General features: G+C 38.1%; 1 protein-coding gene across 2 annotated transcripts in view; it reads right to left on the bottom strand.

Annotated features, from left to right (window-relative positions):
- SYTL2 (synaptotagmin like 2) overlaps positions 1–24,538 on the bottom strand; it is a 65,144-nt gene that overhangs the window by 2,714 nt on the left and 37,892 nt on the right. For both annotated transcript variants that reach the window (XM_047071302.1, XM_047071303.1), the window contains 9 exons: positions 20,253–20,354; positions 18,223–18,276; positions 13,463–13,557; positions 10,255–10,374; positions 8,795–8,964; positions 7,583–7,685; positions 5,083–5,253; positions 3,100–3,178; positions 780–879 (listed from right to left, as the gene is read on the bottom strand). In XM_047071302.1, coding sequence (XP_046927258.1) covers positions 780–879; positions 3,100–3,178; positions 5,083–5,253; positions 7,583–7,685; positions 8,795–8,964; positions 10,255–10,374; positions 13,463–13,557; positions 18,223–18,276; positions 20,253–20,354 — 994 coding nt within the window. The remainder of the gene's footprint in view (positions 1–779; positions 880–3,099; positions 3,179–5,082; positions 5,254–7,582; positions 7,686–8,794; positions 8,965–10,254; positions 10,375–13,462; positions 13,558–18,222; positions 18,277–20,252; positions 20,355–24,538) is intronic.

The following is a 24,538-nucleotide window of genomic DNA, read 5'->3' as shown; positions in this document are numbered from 1 at the left end:
AGTGGTGGCAGCATCCTGCTGGAGGTACTCTTCATTACTCTTCATTACAGTGGACCAGACTTGCTTTGAATCCTGACTCTGCCATTTATTGGTTGTGTATTGTAGGAAAAGTCACTTAATCTCTCACTTGCTTCATCTTTAAAATGAGAATGGTGATACCTAATTCGTAAGGTTAATGTTATAATTACATATGAAGCAAACAACTTAGTTCAGTGCTTTCAATTAGTAAGTGCTTAACATGGTAGCAATTGCTTGAGGATTCCTTTATAATTTGGAAATATGATCTAGTCCTGATTATCTCTTTTCTGTTTTTAACCTACCGTACCTCTTATAAATACAAGAAGGTCTGAAAGTTGTCTCAGAATGAGAGACTGCCCTGAGCTGAAAAATCTTACCAGCTGACATCTATGAATAATATATAGAGAGAAAGTCACAAATAATGTCATATAAACTTAAACAGCTACAACTGGTCTTCTGAAAGAATAGGTATAGATAAAATCAGTCAGGGGGGCTAAGAGAGCACACTAATAGCTGTTTAGACACTGCTGACTTGATGCCAGGCATTTATATGTATAACAGAGAAAAAAGTTTGCCACTTAAAAACTCAAATTAGGGGTTCATGTCACAGGTCCTTCCAGAATGTGTTGCCATTGTCCTAAGTTATTTCATTCAAACCATGAATGATGAGTTTCAGCATCACAGGTATGGAGGCTTGAAACCAACCAGCAAAGGCTGGGCTATGGTAGAGATGAGAGAGGCAGAGTTATCAATGCTGTTACCATTTAACAAAAGAATTTAGATGGTTGCCCCTTAGCAGAGGTAGATCGAGACATTCCTTCACCCAGATGTGCACTTCTCCAGTTGTAGGAAGCTTTTTACCTATAATTGAAAAAGGGCAGAAAAGAAAATTTCACTGCCATTCCTCTCTTGGCAATACTGCATCCAAAGATGCAGTCTGGAACAGTGATGCTAGCTAGAGCTTGATGATATGATCCTAATTGGCTAAATTTATACATTCTTAACTAAATCTTCCCTAGTCTGGCTGCACTGAGCTCAGATAACTCTATGCAAATAATTCATATTGATTCCAAGTACAGAGTACTACATCATTATTTCTGGGTTTGGCTTGTTTCAAGATAAATTATAGAGATCAGGTATATAAATCATCCATTTACAGTTATATTCAAAACATCTCAATGAAATGCATATTCCTTTCAAGTATTGTTAATGGGAGGCATTTGAAACATAATGAGTATAAAGTAACCAAAACAGGTACTGGCTAAGTACAGCCACTTTTCTTGTTAAATGTGGTTACACACTTTGTGACAATATTGCGTACACACACATAATAACTAGGGTTATGGCCAGGGAATTCTGAGAAGTTGGCTTACTCTTTAGTTGTTGGCTGGGCTGGGTGCACATGGACAGAGGACCGCTACCATATTTTTCTGAATGGGTTAACCTAATTAACCAACAGGAATTTAATGAGCATTTATTATATGCTCAGCCCTATGCTAGTAATATCATTGGATACAAGGAACATAAGAAATCTATGTCCTCGGGAAATGTTTACACTTAAAAAGAGTAATTCAAATAAAAACTATAAAAATGTAATACAGAATGAAATGCCAAGTTATTACTATAATGTTCTAGGTGATGATGTGCTCAACGAGGGTGAATGCATATAGCCAGGAAAAGCTTTATGGAGAAGATGGGGTTTCATTTAAGACTTGGATAGGTTGAGAGAGGAAGCCACTCCAGAGAAGAGAAACTACATGAACAAAAAATCAGACAAGGTGGAGCCCACCACAAAACATCATCTCCTTTGCCCCCTGCTCCCACCAAGAAATGATAGTGGTGGAAAACAGACTGGCAGAATTTCTATGCATATGGACCATAAATGATAGGATAGAAATTATATATTTTAAAAATCTCCCTTTTAGGAAGATCCAGAAGTAACAAGACGGTGGTTTGGCAGCCACATGGACCTAAAGATATCTTTTACTTGTCCTCCAATTCTTTTTTTTTTTTTAACCGAATTAGAATGCTTTTTCTAGTTCAATCACTGCCCTTACCATCCAAGATTTCTTTCATGCCACTGGTTTCACTGCCTGGTTACTGAAAGCAGTTGAGTTGCAACCTCTGATTTCAGTCATAACATTTATACAGATTCTTAAGAAGAAAAACTTGGGGAACTTGCTTAGGAAGTAATGGCAGGCATTCATTTCTTGCTAGTCTCTTGCTCCTTAACTGGGCTGGAGACCTGAGGCCCTAACATCAAGGATGCAATTAGGAATCTTGAGGAAAAAGCTTTCAGTCCTGCTGAGACCTTAAGAATGGGGAACCAATACACTCTTACTTCCTAAGGGCTCCATATGAATTTGTCTAATTCTTGCCTGTGAGGAACACCCAGGCTCCATTCTGAATACGGGAAAGGCCATCCACACTGTGCAGATACACCCAGTAAGTCTTGGGTAAGACTAGAAATCAGTGCTCTAGGTGATTTTGATGCAATATTTGGGAACCATTTCTTAAGCATAAGTGGTTTATTACGGAGATGCTAAACAATGATTTCTACTATTGATATTCATCACTTCCAGCTGAGATCATACCAACCCTCACACTGGGAACAATAAAAAAAAAAAAAAACTTTTGGAGAGTGAGGTGATAGTTCAAACAAGGATTGTAAACTAGAGAATTTTGGAAACTGAACATTTTTTTTTCCATGGAACCAGAAGGTAGAATGGTGGTTATCAGGGGCTGGGAGAAGGACATGGTGAGGCTGAAGTTTAAAGGGTACAGAGTTTCAGATATGCAAGATGAAAAAAGGTCTAGAGATCTGCTTTATAACAATGTGAATATGCTTAATCCTACAAAAGGTACACTTCAAAATGGTTAAGATGATAAATTTTATATTATGTGTTTTTACCACAATAAAGAATTATCAACTATAAATTGACTCATCTGGTCCATATAATTACTAAGTTAATAATTTTGCCTAGGGTTTCACCTTTGAAAATATCACAGAGTTCAAAGAAATCCTTGGAGAGGGAAGGGATTGGGAAAGGACATAAATCTGGATGGAAAATCATTACATACCAGGAATTGGATCTGGAACATACTGGAGAGCTAACTTCATTTCACCTCTGTTTTCTGCTTCAAGGGCAACTGGTGCTGTCTGGAAAATGAAGGACACTGTCAGTAAGTGTGAGACACAAACTATTTTACTCTGTTGATATTGTGTTATAGGACAACAAATGCCCGTTTCTGTGAGTATGTATCACCCATGAGTGCCCTGAATTAACATTTCCATCAAAGCTAAACTCTTGCTTTTATATCTGGGAAAGCCATACTGTGTATCTTGGAAAGACTTGCTTGGTACCCAGAAAATATCTCAAGGCCTTTTGTCTCAGAGATAGTAAAGAAATCAGAATGGCTTTCTTGGAGAGAGAAGAAATGTTCTGGGATGCTTTGGTTTTTATAAAAGCACATAAATTTTGTTGGTCACCCAGTCAGACATAAAACTATTTATTTGAGTTACTCTTTCTTTGAGTAAGAAGAGTGTGGGGAAAGTCTGGGGGAAGAAAAGCCAAACATTACATTTCCAAAGCTGCATTAACCTGATCATTTCAGATCACATGGTTTGATGTCTGTAAGAATAACAAAGACTGGACAATAACTTTAAAATGTGTATCTATTATTTTCAAGTATAAGAGAGCTGGTTTCACTTTCAAATTCTGGTCCTTTAGAACCTTATTGCCAAAACATAGCTATGCATCAGAAACCTAAGGGTTAGTTTAAAATGAAAAGCTTTTGACATCTTCTAAGGAATTCACACCCAGTGAGTCTTGGGTAAGACTAGAAATCAGTGCTCCAGGTGATTTTGATGCCATATTTGGGAACCATTTCTTAAGCATAAGTGGTTTATTATGGAGATGCTGAACAATGATTTCTACTATTGATATTCATCACTTCCAGCTGAGATCATACCAACCCTCACACTGGGAACAATAAAAAAAAACTGGATTAAACAAATTTATTTGAAGGAACTAATGAATTATTATCACGACTCAAATGGAGAACATCTTTGAGTCTGACATTCGTTGCTTTTCACTTTGAGGCATCAGCTGATTTTTAAGTAGTGCCAAACTAGAGCATAATAGAAAGGAATAGCCTTAGACATACTCTAGATCAGTGGTTGTCAAAGTATGGTCCCCAGGCAAGACGCTGTATCAGCAACCAGCCATGGCTAGAAACTTGGGCCCAGATGTTACTAAATCAGAAACCCTGGCAATAGGGCCCGGAAATCTGTATTATAATAAGTACTTCACGTGAATGGGATGCATGCTAAAATCTGATAACTACTTCCCCAGGCTTTCATTTGGAATCCCTGAAGGGCCATAGGCTAGGAATTTGAGCAAACAAAAACTACATGAGACCACATGAAAACTGAAACCCAGCTTCTAGTCAGTTTGTTCTCAGATTAAAGTGTTCTGTCCCCACTCTGTGTGTCAGAAACAAAAGTAAATCCTCTCAAAGTATCCCTAGAACTCTCATATACAATGTCTAGCTTACAATAAAAAATGAACAGGCATACCAGGACAAAGGACCAAATGACCAAACTAAGATAAAAAATTAGATAAAAGAGACATACAAATGTTTAGGATATTGGGTTTTCAGATATATATTTTAAATAACTTTGATTAATACGTTCATGAGGATAATGTTAAGATAGAGAATTTTAGGAGAGAAGTGGTCTATGAAAAATCAAATGAAAACATAAATCTGAAAAATATAATGATTGAGAACCTGTAAGATGGGTGTTTTAGACATAGCAGATAAGAAAATTATTGAATGGAAAGACAAGTTAGCAGAAACTAGCCAGCCTGAATTCTGGAGAGGAGAAAAAAAAAAAGAACAGAAAATACATTAAAAGGGCATAAGAGACATATTGGACAGAGTGAAAGATATAATGATCCCAAACAAGGGATAACTGTTATTAATTAAAATGCAGTTTATAGTAGCTTTCTCCTACATGCCAGGCACCAAACCAACCAACAAACCAAAAACGTCAGAACTTACCTTTCGCTTCAGAGGGTACCACTTCAGTTGTTTATTCTGTTTGTTGTCCCAGTCCCAAGTTTCCAAGTCAAGTTCCACTTCCCCTAGAAAACTATTGCGCTTAAATGTATCTCGATGCCAAACGGACAGGTTCAGCTTTTGTGTTTTTAAGATTTGCTTTTCGACTTTATACTGCAGATCAAAGAAGGAAATTAAAGTGGTGAATAATATTATTTTATGCCAAAGTTATGACACAGAGATAAAGAGAAAAGTCATCTGTACAGATCAGGGTTTCTCATCTGCTAGGTTTCAAGTCTCAAAGATATTGCAAAGTCATCTTATTCTAAGTGTCTTGTTTCAAAGAGCTAAATCCATCTTTCACAAAAGCTGATTTTCTTTCTGCTTCTGGAAAAGCAAACCACAGTTCAAATATCATAGCCAGTAATAGCTTTCTAAAAACGAAAGCCAATTATTCATTTTTTTACTGGATGTTTTTTTGTTCAAACTAGATATAACGTAAGTCCAATTCAGTCTCAAAATGCTAATGAAGTTTAATCCTGTGGTCTGTTTTCTACCTAAGGACAAGGTATTTTTTTTCTAATAGACTCTATTTTTTAGAGCAGTCGTAGATTTATAGCAAAACTGAACAGAAAGTACAGAAAATTCCTATATACCACTTGCCCCCATTTACACACAACATCTCCCACTATAGATATCCTGCAATGACACGGTACTTTTCAATTAAATTCCTTTTTCCTGATTCATATGGTTAAGTGGAAAATATCTGGCATCCTAACAGTTTTTCATCTAAGATGCAATCAATCCTAGATTGTATATAATCATGGGAGGGATAATAGTACTTCTGACCTAAAAATAATCTCTATTTGGTTTTATGATGTACTACTTGAATGTCCATTTTGGTTGTAGCAGGCTGGTCTTTCTCTGAATTTACCATTTCAATTAGGTGGCTTTTCCTGAGTATAGGGTTGAAGTAGTTGACCTAGAAACAGCTAGGGTATGGAGGTATATCACAGTCAAACTGTAATTAAAAACTGGCTACAGAAAATCTATAAAAAATTGACCCATGGATGACTGAAAATTAATTTAATTCTGCTTCTTTCCTCAGAGGATAATCAAATAGTTGGACAGCCTTTCAGAAAAAGGGAATGAATGACACTTCTTCTGTTTCCAGTTTCAAATTATCATGACTAAGACAACATTATACAGTCTGGGGTAGGGGAAAATATGGGTATTTGAGGCAGGTATACTTTCTATTCATCTGTCTATCCATCTATCCTTCCAATAAACATTTTTTGAGTACCTATTCAGACACTGTATTGAGTCAACATGTGTTTAATACATACTAATCACTTTGCATATATTAATTCTTTTAATGTTCACACCTACTGAAGTAGGTAGGTACTCTTATTGTCTCCCTTTGGCAGATATGAAGCACAGACAGGTTCAGTCATTTGCCCAAATGCACACAGTTGATAAATGGCACAGAGTTGGACCTTGCCCTCCTGGAACTCACAGTTTAATGGGAAAGCAGACAATGAGGCTAGTAGTTCAAGTGCTGAGTGTTAACAAAGCCTAATATAGAACAAGGTGATTGAGGCAGCAGACCGCAAGGTGGCCTGATGGGTTAAGGACAGCCTCTCATAGGAAGAGGCATTTAAGGCTGTAGGAGGTAGTTAGGGATAGAATGTGGGAAAGAGCCCTCTGGCCAGATGGAACAGGAAGTCCAGCAGTGTGAGAAAATGTAGTCAGTTCCTCCAAAGAACAGAAAGGAATCAGGGTGACCTGAACAAAGACTCTGAAATTGAAAAGAGGAGGCTGGAGCCTGGGTTGTGGAGGGACTGGTGACGTGTTAAGAAGGATGGACTTGCCGCTAAGGGTAATGGGAATCCTAAAAGATTTTAAGCAGAGAAATAACATGATCAGAATTATGCTCTTGGTAAATCATTTTTACGATGCTCAATTCTGTCAGCTGTGTGTCTTTGAGCAATTTCCTTTGTTTCTCTAAGCTTCACCTGCTTCATCTGTGAGGTGCAGGCAGTATCCTCCTGGTGGCCTATGTAGAGAATGCATGACAGAACGCAAACAACATTCAAGGTGTATGGTCTCATGCAAGGCAGTTTGTCAGAAAATGTTTATTCCTTCCCTTTTTCTCTCCCCGTGACTGACTTCACTTGTAGAGATACTACCCAAGAAGACGTGGCTATTTAGGGGCACCTGGGTGGCTCAGTTGGTTAAGCGTTGGACTTTGGATCAGGTCATGATCTCAGTGAGTTGGAGCCCTGAGTTGGGCCCTGTGCTGACAGCTGAGAGCCTGGAGCCTGCTTCGGATTCTGTGTCTCCCGCTCTCTCTGCCCCTCCCCCGCTCACACTCTGTCTCTTTGTCCCTCTCTCTCAAAAATAAACACACATTAAAAAAATTTTAGACAACATGGCTATTTACACATAATCACAGTGACACATCATCATTTAGGATTTTCCTAGACAGAGAGTTCATAGATACCCGCAGTATCTCATTATACACAGGATTCAAGGTCTTCTTCACTACAAGTGTTTTCTTCTTGCCCATTTTGCCCTTGTCTGGTAACAGATAGGCCTTTACATATCTAAAGCGAGAAGCGGAAAGACAAGAAGGTCAGAGAAAATAAAAGTCATGTTTCTATCTCTACTTTGAAAAATGCATTGGTAATTGACAGAAATAATTCATGACACTCAGAAAAGTGATAAGTAAATGAATGTTCTCACTAATGTCTTTTATACTTAAACGTTTAAACACATTGCAGCAGAATTGATCATTTCATAATTGTTTTAAAATTTTTTAAAGGATATTTCCTGAACTCCTTTTTTGGCCTTATCTGATATGGAGGGTGGTGGGGGACAGACCTCTAATGTAGTGCTTAATTTTAGTGGCTTGTTTCCAATTAAGAAAAGACTGGTGCTTACAGAATTTTTTTTAAAAAGTTTTGTTACTGCCTTTTGCAAACAAAAGTTACTCTTAGCACCAACCTAATCAAGCCACATTCAATGGGGGAAAAAGTATACTGGCCCCAATTGTTTTTATAATAAAAGCATGAAGAATTAGGCTTATGCCAGCAAAATAATTAAGAATCTGACTTCTGCATAAGGATAAGTGAGGAATGTACTCAATTTTTGCAAATAAAGTGAAGTATCAATTAAGCCTCTGATTTAAAAGACGAGCTGGTAATTCCCCCTAAAGTTCTTCTGTAAAATAGAAGTTAAATTTAGAATCTACCTCAGTCTAGAATCTTAACTGTTCCTGCACCACTGAACATTCTGAAGTATGCCCCTACATGCCCCTAACTTTAGAGAAGTTTGAGAGTCATGGGAACAGATTAGGGTTTAAGCCCTTATTCCCAGTTTTGCTGCTGACTCTCTGAATTTATGTAAATAGGTCACTTATCTTTTCTGGCCTTAATTTCCTTATCTGTTAAAAGAATGAATGGGACAAGATGGCCTCAAAGGTCCCTTCCAACTTGAAATATTTTGTGCTTCTCTGACATTTTTATAGTTTAATAACTTTGGCATATGAATTTATAAAGTAAATAAAACAGCACTTCCCCCAAACTTTTCTTGTCAAACATTTCTTTTTGATGCAGTCACACACATACCCTCCCTTCAATTTCTTTCTTTCTTGGCCAGTTTCTGCAAGATTACGAATAACTAAGAGAAAACAGTTACTTCAAATTGTACTTACGGGTCTGAGCGCTGTTTTTTAACATCTGCTGCTGCTAAGTCTTTACACTGGGCCACAAAGACATGCAACTCCTTCAATGAGTCCACATAGTCGATTGCAAACTGAATATTTCCTTTCACTTCCAGATTGCCAAAGTCTCCACTGTAAACGCTCATCACACTGCCGCTCACCTGAAAGCATCCGAAACACACAGTGTTTGTTTCTATCTCTTTCACAAACCCAATACAAGGATCATGAATATAATCTTTGCTTGCCATTATTTCTCTAGTTTGCACTTAAGGCAATTAATAAAATATGGCATAAAGACAGGCCAACACAGACAACCTGACGTAATATATGGCACAAATAGTGTGTAAAAAAAAACGCCTCTAAAAGATACAGATGAAAAGTGAAATGCAAAGTTATTTAGATACTGGCTCATTTCAAAGCAGGGGGATTTTTATGGTGGGGGGCATTCAAAGTTCCATTTTTAGGCATGCTTAGTATTTAAGACATTAAAGAAAGAGGATGTGAGAAACCCCAGGCACACAAATCACAGTGACACATTGCTCTATCAAATTTCCAAGGCACTAAAAAGGAATTTTACTATGTTACTCATCCACTAAATCTAGGAAAATGCTTACTGGGCCATACGCCTTTAGAGGTCAGGAAGGGTAGAGAATGGATGATTGATGAAGGCAGTTGAAAGCCTTCCCAAGGCCAAACATTTGATTGTTATCAGTAGAAATTCAATTTAAACAGATTTTTTTTTTTAAAGTTTGAGAAATGGGAGGCTAGTAAGAATTTAAGTACAGCTTTATCATTTGATTAGCATACCTGGTGAGATATGTGCATGTTTATGTATATCAGAGAACTATTTGGTAAGTGTATGTGGATATATTTACATATATATATTTCTACACACATACTACATGCACAATGACTGATCTCACTTTATGAAAGAAGTTCTAGGTAAAGTCAAATTTTCTAAAGCCAACCTGAATACACTTAAGTAGATTTCCTTTTAAAACCCTGTTCTAAATCCTTCTGTAAGGCAAAGAAATCCTATTCTTTTATGTGAATCAGTACCTTTATTCATCAGGTTTGCTAAAAGAGAGATACAATTCTAAACCTGCAAAGAGAATATAAAACATATCTAATATAAGCAGAACTTAACAATAGTTACCCCATTTGTTGCAGAGAAAAATGCAGCGGTTCATCTTGTTGGTAATTTAGGCTTATTTCTAAAGTACTTACATCCCAAAAAACATATTCATTTATAATGGATGTGAACTCTTTTTATGCTCAAAAAAAGAAAAACAGAGATTTAGCTAGCCAGAAGCTAATTGTGGGTTAGAGAAAAAGCTAGTGCCCTTGGAATCTGGGAATACAATGGGAGCCATTTTATAGTAAGAAGGAGCACGGCAGAGCAAGGTTCACAGAAGCAGAGAGATATTAACACGGAGCCTTTGTTTACATACAGAAGACAGGGACGTCATGCCAGAGGAGCTGCTAAGATTGGTTAAAGAGCTTGGGCTCTTCTTGTGTCTGCTGAGCTGGTAACTGCTTTCTGATGCTGTATCTGTTTCTCTGTCATCACTCTACAAAACATCATATAATATACACAAAATTTAAATTCAGGATGAGTGAAGATCAGAATCTCAATTTAGAAAAATATGATATCTCGGTATCCCAGGGATCTGTCAACATTTCTGAAGGTCAAAAGACACTCGTGCTAATCACCAGGGAATGGGATTCAGGATGAAAGGGGTGGTCTATCTTGGACCTCACCTAAGGAGGAGAGCAGTGCTTTGCTACCAAAACAAAGTGATTTTTTTTTTTTTTCACCTACAAGGTGGGCCCACAGTGCTACAGAAGGCAGCATTTCTTGTTACTGTCTTAATATATGTATTTAGGTTACTTGGGGAACTTTATTGATAGATATGAGAAGTTAACTTTACCCACACAATAAAAGGTCTAAGACTTACTATCAAAACATAAAATGTCGTGTGTAATTCCTCATTATTAACATAGCCTGTCTTCCCTAAAATTCAAATCTTTTACTTGAGACACTATTAAACTAGAAAAATAAATGCTAGTTTGATCTGTTTCAACTAGAACTTATATATATACATATTTAAGAATTCTAAACCACCTCTTATGTATTTTCATAGTGCTATTGTGCTTATCTTTTTATTGCTATAGGGAAGTATATATTAAATTACATTTATTAACATGTATTAAATTCTACCCACATCAGATTTTAACAATTTTTTTAAAGTATTATTTTAAATATGTCCCAGGAAGTATTTACCTGGGTCAAGAAAAAAAAAAGTGGCAATAATAAATTTTATTATATTCAGAGCTAAAGTTTATCAGACAGTACCTTTAAAAATTCATGATTCAGAATGTGTTCCTTTTGGGGTTAGGAAGTTTATGGAGCAGTTCAGTGGAGTTAGGGAAACATCTGTATGGAGTAGTTAGTTCATGCCAACATATTCTGGGGCCATGCAATTATGTATCAATATAACAGATGCCAATTCAAATGCAGAGTTAAGGAGTTAAAGAAAAACAAAATTTATGACTTATATGGGTAAGAAAAAAATCCTCCCTCAAGGATTTAAAAACAACAACAAAACACCATACCTTTTAAATGTCTCTGTTGTCACACCCTCTCCCCACATGCTTACAGTCCATTTCCCTCTATTATAGCATGCACTATGATCTACCTAGTATATCAGGTCACTAGTGAATTCATGAAGGATGGGATCCTGTCTTATTGACCTGGAACACCAATTTTCACACAGCATGTACTCAACAAATGTGACTGATGTTAAACTAAGCCTCAAAGGGATAATGGACAAAGGCACAAGGCCTGGTTTCATGTCCACTTCCTTTAACATTTAGTCTGACCCATGTGCTTTGAAAGACAAAATTATACAGCTTAATTTGGCATCTCTGATGCACAAACTCAAATGACTTGGACTCTACTTTGTGTGGAGCTATGAGGCAGCACATTAAAAGTGAAGGAGGAGCATGAAAAACCAGAACTGGTATCACTTGCCTCTTCAGTTATTATATAGCTTATTCATATGACCAACCAAGACCAAAGCCTGTTTACAAAGGTATAAAACCACAGGAGCTCCATGAGGTGCCTATCAGTGGCTTCCAACTAATGATTTAGTTTCAAAGAATGAGTGATTCTTTTCAAAGGAACTATAATGTGGGCTGTTATGCATATGCAGGGGTGAATATTTGCAGATACAGTTCATCTAAGGCCCAAGAATAGACAAAGGGAAGGCCAGGAGGTCAGGCAAGAGATATGTAATTTATATGCTGTCTAGAACTTTCCTCATATTTCATCTACTAAGAGAATGCTTGAGGATAAAGCTTTTAATTTTACCATCAAAAATCAGACCCGAACTGCAAATAGTAACAGTTAATGTTTACTGGGTATTCACTATGTGTCAGGCACGATGCCCTGTGTTTTTGCTCCATTATCTCACTGACTCCTCACAACCTAATCAGGTAGGTACTAGGAAACCAGACACAGGGAAAGTAAGAAACTTGCCCATAGTCACACAGCCAATTTGTAGCACAGCCAGAAGTAGGAGTGTCTGACCCCAAGCTCCTAACTACCTGGCTGCAAGAACATAGAATCTTTTATTTTTTTTGGAGGGGGGGAATTTTTAAGTTTTTATTTTAATTCTAGTTAACTTACAGTGTTATATTAGTTTCAGGTGTACAATATAGTGATTCAATAATTCCATACAACACCCAATGCTCATCGTGACATGTGCACTCCTTAATCCCTATCACCTCTTTAACCCATCCCCCAACCCAGAACATGGAATCTTAATTAAGTCAAAGGACCTAAGTTAAAGTCCTAGGTCTACTTTTTAGCAGCTGTTGGATTTGGGGAAAGTTATTTAACATCTCAGGCACTTTCCTGTTTTATGTACCTACCACATTTAGTTAGTGACAGTTAGATATCAGAATGAATATTAAGTGCCTGGTATTTACAAAGTATTCAGGGAATAGCAGATAATAGTCCTGTTCTGACCTGAGGCACTAGGCATAATGGCTAACCATGATAATCGGATCTGGGCTCCAGTCCTGGTTCAACCCTTTTCTAGATGAGTGATGTTATTTACCTCTCATGGTGTTTCCTGACCTGTAAAGTCTGGGGATAATGATGGTGCCCGCCTTCTAGGCTTGTTGGAGGAATAAATGAGATAATGTACACAAATTGTCTATGCCCAGGAGATATCCTTAAAGTCTGCTGTATAATTGTCACTCTATTACTTTACCAAATGCTTTCAAGCTAGTCATGCTACCCAGACTAAGCTTTCACAAATCAACTCTACTGTAAACTAAAGAGTGGTTATTTCACACCAACATATTTCTGTAGGGGTTTCTTATTTTGTACCCACTTTGAAACAAAAGTCATATTCCAAAATCAACGCAATTTGACTTCACCACCAAAATGAGTTGCCGTTTGAGTCAAATGAGACATGCCATGCCTCGTTCCAGGATCAACAACACTACCTTTATTGACAGGAAAGTTCATGGGTCAGTCCTGCTGACCTCTTTGGTCTCTGCCACAGCTGAATAAAAACACACCAACCTTGGCAGAACAAATTCACCGATTTGGTTCCATTTTTCTGAAATTACAAAAGACAAACTTGCCTCATCTTGGAGAAATGCTGGAACGGACTTGCTCATCCTTTTGAGTTTGTCAGGGTGGGAAAACTGATTATCAGGTTGTGAAGGCACTGTGGAAACTAAACAGCAGCATTTCCATTCAAAATTATCCTTACAATTTTGGACAAACATAAAGCATAAGTTGAAAACACACTTTTCTTTCATCTATGAATGAGATATTTTTATAAAAAGGTTAAAGGCATAGTAGTTCACATGCACAAGATCCTAAGATAAGCAACATGCAGTTTTCATAAATTATATAGAGAGAACTAGTAAGGAGATGAACCAATTGAAAATAAGAATTTAAAAACTGTTCATTTTTATTAATCTGGAGCTGGAGTTGAATTATATTTATTAAAACATAGAGACATTGTGAATCAGTTTTAACTTATTTTTCACATCAGAGATTTGAACCACACGATGTGTGATTTATTGGTTCAACTCCTTGAGATGTATTTTTAAAACATGCTGCAGGCTGAAAAACTATTTCATTGGACAGCAAGGATCTCCGTACACAACTCAATCATAAAAGTGTCCTGGCTACTGAGCGTCTAAGAGAAGGCTTGTTTGTTGAGTGATTATGAGGATCACTTCTCTGATAGTGTTTCTCACTCAGAATTATGAAAGACTATGATTCCAAACTATTTTTTTAAACAAATTGTTTAGACTTACTATTTAGACACCTTAATTTAGATACCCTTTGATACAGTAAGTATATACGTGGAAGTCACAATGAGATGATGAATTTTATTCCTCATTTGTGTAATTCTAGTTAGAAACCTATTTCCTTCTTTAAGAATTAGTGTCTGGGGCACCTGGGTGGCTCAGGTGGTTAAGTTTGTGAGTTCAAGCCCCCACATTGGACTCCATTCTGACAGTGAAGAGTCTGCTTGGGATTCTACCTGTCTCTCCCTCTCTCTCTTTCCATCTCTCTCTCTCTCCCTCTCTCCTCCCTGGCCCCTTCTCTCTCATGCGTGCTCTCTCAAAAAATAAACTAAAAAAAAAAAAAAAAGAATTAGTGTCTAAGCTTTTCTTACAGTGAATCAGAGTTTGCATATTATATGAGTTAACATGTTTCAAGGCCCTTAGAATAGTGCCTGGCACATAGTATACTCTATATATAATTATTTGCTAAAAAAGTAAATATTGTCTGATAATCCTTAAATTACCTATTCGATGTGCTACAAATATACTGACTTGGTTTTAGCAGTGAAAGAGATACCAGGAAAATAGATAAAAATCAAATTATATTTCTATATATAACTCAAAAGGCTCAAATTCAGCCCTAAGCATTAGCTAAATTCATGTTTGGTTAAAAGAAATCTAATGAAGGAAAACTGAAAACTGAACTATATATATTAAATATTTTCTTATTCACATAGTTCTCATCTAGCCTTTGGCTCACAAATGTATCAAAACATATTTTACGGTGACTCATGAAATGATACCTTCTTTTTTTTTTTTTTTTCAACGTTTATTTATTTTTGGGACAGAGAGAGACAGAGCATGAACGAGGGAGGGGCAGAGAGAGAGGGAGACACAGAATCGGAAACAGGCTCCAGGCTCTGAGCCATCAGCCCAGAGCCTGACGCGGGGCTCGAACTCACGGACCGCGAGATCGTGACCTGGCTGAAGTCGGACGCTTAACCGACTGCGCCACCCAGGCGCCCCAAAATGATACCTTCTTTAATTGCTTCCCATTAAACAATAATATGTATGTGTGCATATTCAGGTGACTTACACTGAAGTGGTGTAAGACTAGGTCCCGTGAGGGCACAGTACAGCCCAATGAGTACACAAAACTTATGTAATATTGCTTCCCATTATTTGCAAAATCTACATCTGCTCCTCGAATGTAGTCAGTTTTACATTTATTAGGCTTCAGTTATTTATGTTTTGATCATGTATTTCATTTTGTTTTTTGGTAAGAATACAGTCTTCACTGGAGAAAAGCAATAGTCTCAGCCCAGACATTAAAGTCATCTTGGATAATATAAAATAAGAGAGAAATCAATACGTCCAGAATTCAGCACATGACTAGCCTTCGTGGCTTGACCTAACTAAGCTGGGTCATCAATGAAGACACAGGTACATTGGCATATATGTCCATGTTACTGTTTTCACTCCTCTGCTAACTGTTGAACAAAATGTAACAAGATAAAACAAGATGACCATACCTAAGTATCTGCCAGTTCAAAAGCAACTGGAGAAATCTCTTTACCCAACACCCCCAAGGGGCAGGAGTTTTGTTTCCTCGGCAGCAGCTGGACAGAGAACACGCACTAAGATCTGAAGCCTGGAGTGTCCTTTTGCCAGGTCATGTGCCAGAGCTCAACACCTTCCTCTCTGGCATGACCTTATGAGCAAAGTTTCAGATTTCAGACTAGATGTCACTGCCTTCTAGCATCAGCACTTTGTTTCTCTATCGAATGGCTCCTTCAGTTAGCTGCTGTTCTCATTAAGACTTATTAGCACATCCAGACTGTTGGCAAACTGTCAATAAAAATCTTGTAGACTCCTGAGGGCAGACATGTGTATCATTGTCTTCATACCTCCAGCACCTAGCATTATGAAACTGACTGAAAGCGAGAAGCTTAGAAGACACACACGCATTATCTGCATCCTTTGCAAGGCCCCACAAACTCCCTTTGAATGTGCTAGAGTTAAGTACATCAATCTTAAGATTGAACAGAAAAGAGTAAATAATCATTACTTTTGATTCGTGGTGGATATTAATTAGCTGATGGACATTAGCCACCACAAGTATACACTTACTTCTTAAAACTCAGATGTTCACTTGCTTTATATATTGAATATATACTGAGTCCAGTTTTGAACCCCAGAGCTTAAACCCTGGACATAATAAAATTTGCTTCCATAGATATGGAGAGAGGCATATACAACCATACCACATACTTGTAAAAGTACAATTCTTTCTTATGTCTAAATAACTCATAAATTGTGTCATGTCTACAGTCTTGTGTAAAGGCCACAAGAGATCCAATACTCAAGACCATATACTGCAACATAAAAGTCAAGTGATAAGACAAGGTGCCAACTTCATTTTAAGCCAAGACTCAAAGAGCAGAGAGATGTACAAAAGTATAACAATACTCAGCAATAACATACATGTATATATTTATATATAAAATACACACACACACACACACACGTGTGTGTGTGTGTGTGTGTGTGTGTGTGTGTGTGTCTACATAAAAATTGTTTAAGTACATAACTCTTCCTCAGTGGAACCATGAATTAATCTTTCAACACTGACAGCAGTAAAATGTTTTTAATAAAACGCTTGCCAGAATGAAATAGTTTTATAAGCTGCAAGAGTTTAGTACCAATAATAAATACTGTGTTATTAATAGTGTTAGTTATTTCAGTATATTTAACACCATGTAAAGTGGCAACATTTAGTCATTTGTGAGAAAGATCCTGCTACTCACTTCCTTGTATGCATTCATTTGTATCTGGTTCCTGATCTGCTTTTTGATCTACTCAGAAGAGCAACATTGAGAATAAATACCATTTTAACAGAAGGATTAAAGAGACAAGAAAGTAAAGCTCAAATGTCAGTTTCACAACAGAGACTGAAAAATACATCTGATGGGTTTTTAGCTTGCTTTCATCTGATCCCCAGAGTAACTCTTCATTAGCCGCTTTAGGGTCTCCTGTTCAACTAAAAATCCAACATCCAGCACAGGAGATGCTTGGCATCTTTCCTCTAATTCACTGAGCCACACATAGCTTGGGAAATGCAAAGAGCACTGCACTAGGAGCAATGAAGCCGAGATTCTAGCTGCCACCTCCCTCCACTGACCAACCAGCTATAGGATCTTAGAAAGGCACCTAATTTCTCTGAGCTTTTCTTATCAGTAAAGGACCATGAAAATCCCCGCCCCGCCTACTTCCATGAAGTTGTTGTAAACATAAAATGAAAAAGACAAAACTATGACATAAAAGTAAGGAATGACCTTTGAGGAGCTCTGATGCTGCATTTTATATGGAAAACTCAGTTAATACACATTTTTTTTTATTATAGTAAAGGCAATTTAGAAAACACAATTCCAGTATACAAATGTAAACTATACATTTGCATAAATGCTGAGCTATAAAATATAAAGATCAGACTCATTTCCATCCCTTCCCCCCAAAGGCACTATTACCCTATGATTTTATAACTGAACCCAGTAATAATCCATTGACAAAGTTCAAAATCTTCTGGCTCCTGAATATTCAGAACCAGTTAAATTTTACCTCAGTCTATATTTAGCTATTTAAATTACCCAAGGAGGATCCTGACTCTGGTTCTGGGACTCCTTCCTTTGAAGTTAAAGCTTTACCAGCTATGCCAGAGAGATCCAAATGCTGAGATGTGCGAATCCAATACAGGAATAACTTAACCCAGGAGCCCACCCGATGCTTCCTGCCCTCGCAAGGAGTTTTGCAAGTCAGAGTAGCAAAAATCAGCTCATACCAATAGAAATACAATTTCCTATTTATAGAAACCCTCGCTTGCCAAGGGTCTCTGATGAGATCCTCACAAAGGTATCACCAGCAGAAGCCTTGAGAATACAAATAGTTAGTATTAAATGCACCGAGTCAGAACCATTTTATAATAACTTAGGCACCATTCATCACATAGTGGCAAATGACGTTCTTCTATTTATCCAACAGCTGCGTCCCGGTGACTGCCCAAACCACCCCAGACAGACATGCAAATACGTAAAGATATTTACCATCTTCAGCACTACGTACTAATTCTTCTGGCAGATTATCTACTTTTGCTTGATCTGTTCAGGAGAAATTAACAAATGGTTAACACGGCTGACCCTTGGCGAGAGAGAACAATGAGACTGTCCCTGGAAGCCCCCGGAGTTGGAAGCAATTAGTCAAGATGCAGTGAGGGGTGCAACCAAGATGTCTTCCCCAAAATACTTTCTCTTTAGATTAGCTACTTGAACCAGTGCCATAGCGGGAGCTCCCATTTCAGCCCCGATGCAGCTTACATCAGCACACTGCTGCACACGGACTCCCAAGGGTTAGTGGGTTAGCTAAGAGCAAGCAATCGGCCAGAGGCAGAAGAAAACACAGGGCTGCAACAGCCTCTCTATTCTTCTGGAAAGGGTAAGATGCTAGCCATGACTAACACCTTCTCAAACCCATGGTCATTAACAAATATTTCTGTGCATGCATCATCATTTGTGTAAGCCTCTGGGAGCCTTGCTTGGGAAGTCAACTGAAGAGATGTAACTGGGGACCAGCTGCTAAGTGGAATCTTGGCAGGCTAGTGTGAGAGTGGGTATCGGTATTTGGAAGGGAGCGTGCAGGAATACCCGTCAGCTGATGGTGATTTTTTTTTTAACCCTACACATTCCTAAGTACTTTAAAACTGCACCATGGAAATATCCCCATGCTTCACAGGCAAGAGGTTTGTCAGACTGGACAATTGTTGCTGAGTTTTTTGTTTTTGTTTTTGTTTTCAGGACCCATCGCCAACATCAGGAAGAACAATTAGGGCGGTCCAACAAAGGACTGGACTCCCTTTCTGTGGGAGCATTCAGGCGGATGTAGGGGGTTGGCCACCTGTTGAGGAGGCTTTATAGAAAATTCCTGCATGGTGGGGAGGAGTGTAAAATGGGTGACCTTCAAGGTCACTTCTAACCCCGAGATTCTAAGATCTCCAGTGGGGATAGAACTGCCTAAATTGGGAATACTGTCTTCAGAGTCCTGAGAATCTCTGATTTTCAGGAATTATTTAATGGATTTTTCCTTTTCCTTTTTAAATTCAGACTTTTTAGTTTCAATTGCAGGTGCCTAAAGCATATTCTAAACATGAGAATGGTCAACTTTCAATCATATGAGTTTGGCAGTGGTTAACTTTCATTCAATAAATTTTCTCATGACCCTCTGCACTCCCAGGGGTGCATCTTAGTTTAAAAACAATTAAGAACAAACCCCCTAGAAGTCATGATTTCTAAATTTGCTTGTGTGGCTCACAAGTCCCTATAGATATTATCCTTTATGTTAGTACTCAAGAAGTCCTTCACCAATTAAAGGAGCAGTTGGGGGGGGGGGGGCGGGAACAGTGTGCCTAAAGTATTGCAGGCCAGATAGTCTTTGGGCTTATAGTTCCAGTATCCAAAAGAAATATGTGAAAAGAAGGAATAAAAGAGGACAGTCCCTGAAGCTAGGGACTCATTCATCTCTATACCATGTAAAATTCATCAGACATCCATCACTGTCACATATAACATGGTCACTTCATAACTACTCTTGGTATTAGTCTGTTAATTCTGAATCACAGTTCTGCTGCAGGACACTAAGCAATTTACTTTACCTCTCTGAGCTTCATTTTCCTCATCTCTAAAATGGGAATAACAATTCATCCTCATAGGGTTGCTTATGCCAGTTAAATGAGATAATGCATGTGAAATGCTTAGCCAAGTCTTGGTACACAGTGCTTAGTAAATCTTTGCTATTACTATTAGAACCACTAGCTACCCCAATCTTTTAAAACTCACTGTACTTGAATAAACACTCAAACTTGGATTCTTCAATTCAAGGAAACCTAGTGTCTAGTAACCAAACCTCATGCGCTATTTTAAAAGTTCCAGCCACTCTGCTCACTTTGGAAAGGTTATTCTCATCTGTTAACACCCCCTTTAGGGGCTTCAGTGCACAACAAGCATGCGGTGAGGCCACAGAAGAGCACATAAGCATTTTTAAGCTCAGACTGGGGCATGAACAGTGGGGCAAATTTTCTCACTTGGTGAATCTGATGAAATGTCTTCTAGACTTTTGGAAGGCATTTTCCTAGTAGCACTCTTTTCCAAAGTTTTCAAGACAGGACTGGGTTCTTCTTCTGAACCTGTTACAAGACAAAATCGATGAACACTGCACAATACAAAAAACACCCAAACTCTTAAAAACCAGTGGAAATTGATATCATAGGTTGAAAGCAGGCATTATGTTATAAGCCTCTATACTTGTATTTACTCTATGAAGCACTTCTCAAAAAAAAAAAAAAGAAAAAAGAAAAGAAAAATTTCTCTACTCTCTTGGTATGTCCTTTAAAAACCATTTCCCTGGTCAAGAAATATTTGCAAGCATAAATCATAAAGAAACAAGATTACCACATAAATAGAAGAGTGATCTCTTAGTCGTCTACACCTCTATTTTAGGCACATGATTTGTTCTGTGCCAGACTTTGAATCTTTCCACTTCACTTCCAGCTTTTGAAGACAACCACAAAGTGGTTTTAGGAGCATTAAAACAATTAGCTGAAAACCATAGAAGGCAGGATTCAGATGTTTAACATCTGTGTATAATCAGGTACACAGATGGGCGAATTCCCCAGATGAAGAATGTAGGCTTTTTGGGTTTCATGAGGTAGTAAAGTTTCCAACAAAATGTTGGGAAATGACATGAAATAGTCAACTTTTTATGTAATTAAGTCAATTTAAAGTCGGGGGGGAGGAGGGGAGGTGGCTGTATCATGTACTAATACCTGTATTCATTTTTTAAAAAGGCATGTTAGGACCAAAAGAAAAAAAGAAAAAGGGCATAATCTCAAAATAAGAATAGTCCTTTAAATTAAATACATCTAATGTTATAAAAAAAATATCTCTAGATGGCTCTTAACTTTTTCATTTTGACAGTGAAAACTCCATCATGGATTAGCCCTGGTCTGAATATTGTCATTTATCACTGTTGTATTCTTAGTGCCTAGAACAGTGGCTGACAATAAGCACTTCAAAAATGTTTGCCAGGCACGCCTGGCTGGCTCAGTTGGAGAGCATGTGACTCTTGATATCAGGGTCGTGAGTTCAATTCCCATGTTGGATGTAGAGCCTACTTAAAAACAAAAAATGTTTGCTAAATCACTGCATGATTTCATTAATGGGCCAATGAATTTGGGAAGCACTTCTCCACACAGTACTTTCCTGAAACGCATCCCAGTTCTCCCCAGTGTTAACAGGCATTCTAGAGCAAATGGACTCTAAGATGAATTAGATATGAGATGCTTTGTGTTCAGATTTAAAGGTTTCTTACTACAGATCTTCTTATAGACTTTAATATGCTAATAATGTGCATAATTTCCCAGCATTTCCAAATGTATTTAATCATGGAAACTTTTTTTTTTTTTTTTTTTGGTAAGGAGCATACTGAAGTATTGGTTAAGAGCTCAGCCACATGTCAAACATGTTAAGTTGCTCAACCAAATTGTGGTGCTACTGTAGCCAGGTTCCTCCCTCTCCCACCCTACCCCCATCTGTTTGTTTTCAAATAAAAATTTAGGTTAGGGGATATAAAATTACAACTGTACTAATTTATACCTCTTATTGGCTTATGAATTTTAAATATCTTCTCTAAGCTCTGGGTGGTTATTTAATATTATTTCATTTTTAGATAGGCTTTTTACTGTCTAATTGGTTATCCTGATATACTATAAACAAAGCTATATACATTAGGCAATAGTCTCCAAAGTAAGTACAAATTTACCCTCTTAGGGTCACTTCACCCTCGTCTCTAATGGGGTACTTTAGTAAAAGTCTACTTCAGCATGTTTAACATACTGACTTATACTCTTGCAAATGTCTGGTTTCAGAGACTGGTATATCACTTTCCTTTGCTTACCAACAACCTTTGTTAAAGGGGCTCCAAGTTGATTAATTAGGATTAAAGGGGATACTTTGGTCAGTTTTCAAGAAGAGAAGACTACAGTTACTTGCAAAGGAAACCAAACCTCACAAGTCATCCACCCAGTAAGACTTACTCATTCTCATCGATGCTGAGGGGACTCAAAAATGACAAATTTTTAAAACTACTAGGAGGGTGACTGACACTAGCTGTTGTGCAACTTTGGTTAAAATGTCCCTCCCAAAGAGCATCCTTTATCATTTAATCACTATAATTGGGTAACTTCTCATTCCTATTTGTCTCTGGGTTTCTCTTCTAAAATGCCCATGTTGATCACAATAGCAAACAGAGACAAGCCCCGTGTCTTACAGCCTGGCTGAAACCACTACCCCCAAGTCCGCTCAGATGAATGTGGTAATCAATTAAGATCTTCATCCATTTGGCCAAAGTTGGAGTCAAAGAAATGCAGCAGGCCAGGCAATGCCTTCAGGTGGAATCAGGTGAATTCATCTGACCAAAGTCATACTCTAGAGAGGGGAAAGATTCTGCAGATAACTGAACACAAGAGGAAAAGAGTGGCAACAAAACACCACAGTACTATGTATCTGATGGAAAGAAAGTTCCAACCTTGCACTTTGTTCCTGGTATTTAGCCCCTACTGTGGTAAAATATTCATCCTAAAAGGGAAATGTCTGTCCATTTGTGGCACTGTCTTGCCACAAATCTTACTAGAGACTTCTGTGTGGATTGCCCATTAAGAATGAAATTCTAGGGGCGCCTGGGTGGCGCAGTCGGTTAAGCGTCCGACTTCAGCCAGGTCACGATCTCGCGGTCCGTGAGTTCGAGCCCCGCGTCAGGCTCCGGGCTGATGGCTCGGAGCCTGGAGCCTGTTTCCGATTCTGTGTCTCCCTCTCTCTCTGCCCCTCCCCCGTTCATGCTCTGTCTCTCTCTGTCCCAAAAATAAATAAATGTTGAAAAAAAAAAAAAAAAATTTTAAAAAAGAATGAAATTCTAATTATGTCCAGGAGGAAAACTAGGTAGGATGTTTTAGAAGTACTTTCTAAACCCAAAAAGTTCTTTAAAAAATACTTTTAAAACCTAAAAATTCTATTGTGATTAATGAGAATAAAGTCAGATTCTGAAACACTGCCTGTGGGTAAAACTGTCTCTATGTAACTGATTTGATTAAAGAATAAAAAGGAGGCTGGGTGGCTCAGTTGGTTAAGCATCTAACTTTGGCTCAGGTCATGATCTCATGATTTGTGAGTTCGAGCCCTGCACTGGGCTCTGCACTGACAATGCTGAGCCAGCTTGGGATTCTCTCCCTCTCCTTCTCTCTCTCTTTGCACCCCCCTTCTCAAAATAAATAAATAAACTTGAAAAAAAAAGAAGAATATAAAAGGAAATGTAGCTTTTCATTAAGAAAGGCTAGGTAGAGCTAAAGTGATATGAAGAATTTAGCACCACTTGGAATGTCAAATTAATCTCAATTGTAAAAACTGTATCATCTTTTACATCAGCATTCCACAAATCAATTCATTAACCAACAGGTTAAAAAAATCAGAATGCTCACTAGAGGTATTTCTCCAGCTTTCTGCATTGGAACCAATGTTTCCATCTGAAAAATCAGAGTCAGAGAAACCTTCTTTCTCTTCCTTTTTCTCTTCTCTCTTACATGGTGATGCCAGAATCAATTCAACTTTACTTGTTTTTGTAGGGTTTGCTTTGTCTGTCAGGAGAGAAATGGGTTGCCTATTTGTGGACACACTCATTGCTTTAGGAGCCTTTTCAAAGCCAGGTTCCTGAGAAGTCCCTTCTTGAACCCCTGCAACCTGACTTTCACTGTCCCTGTCCTCTGGGGCTATTATAGTTTCAGTGACCCCTATTTTATGTTCTGCAAAGAGCTGTGGGGTTCCAAAGATCTCAACCCCACTGTCAGGACCACAAAGATCTACTGATAAATCAGTCATAGCTTGGTGTCCGCCCAACACTTCATCACACTGGTTGACTTGAGATTTGAGAACATTATTCTTAAGCTTCCTTTCAGAGGCCTCTGAGGCTGTCCAGTAAAAATGGGGCACTGTCTTCAAGAAACTGTCCTGCTCTGACTGTGGACACTCCTTCTCGGGAGTTTCTTCCTTCACTGACAACTGGAGCAGGTAAGAAGGAGTTTCCGATGCTTCTCTAAAAAGTTTCTCAAAACCCATATCAAAAGCACTCTCAGTTATTGATGGCGCCTCAGACTTTTTTACCGTTTCTTTGATTTCCTCAGGATGGAATTCAGAAGCAGCTTGCCTGGGCACCTCAGTACTACCTGTTAGCTTTGATGGAGAAAGAGTCCCTGTATCACTTTCATTTTTTGAGGAGGGGCTTTCAACTGCTTCCTTCAGTAGTTTTTCTAAGCCAGCACTG

This window comes from Lynx rufus, unplaced genomic scaffold (assembly GCF_022079265.1).
Source record: "Lynx rufus isolate CCGP_SWC_20201006 ecotype Redwood Valley unplaced genomic scaffold, mLynRuf1.p SCAF_9, whole genome shotgun sequence".
NCBI lineage: Eukaryota > Metazoa > Chordata > Mammalia > Carnivora > Felidae > Lynx > Lynx rufus.
Note: the sequence above shows the minus strand (reverse complement) of the source record. Positions and strands in the feature narration are given on the sequence as shown.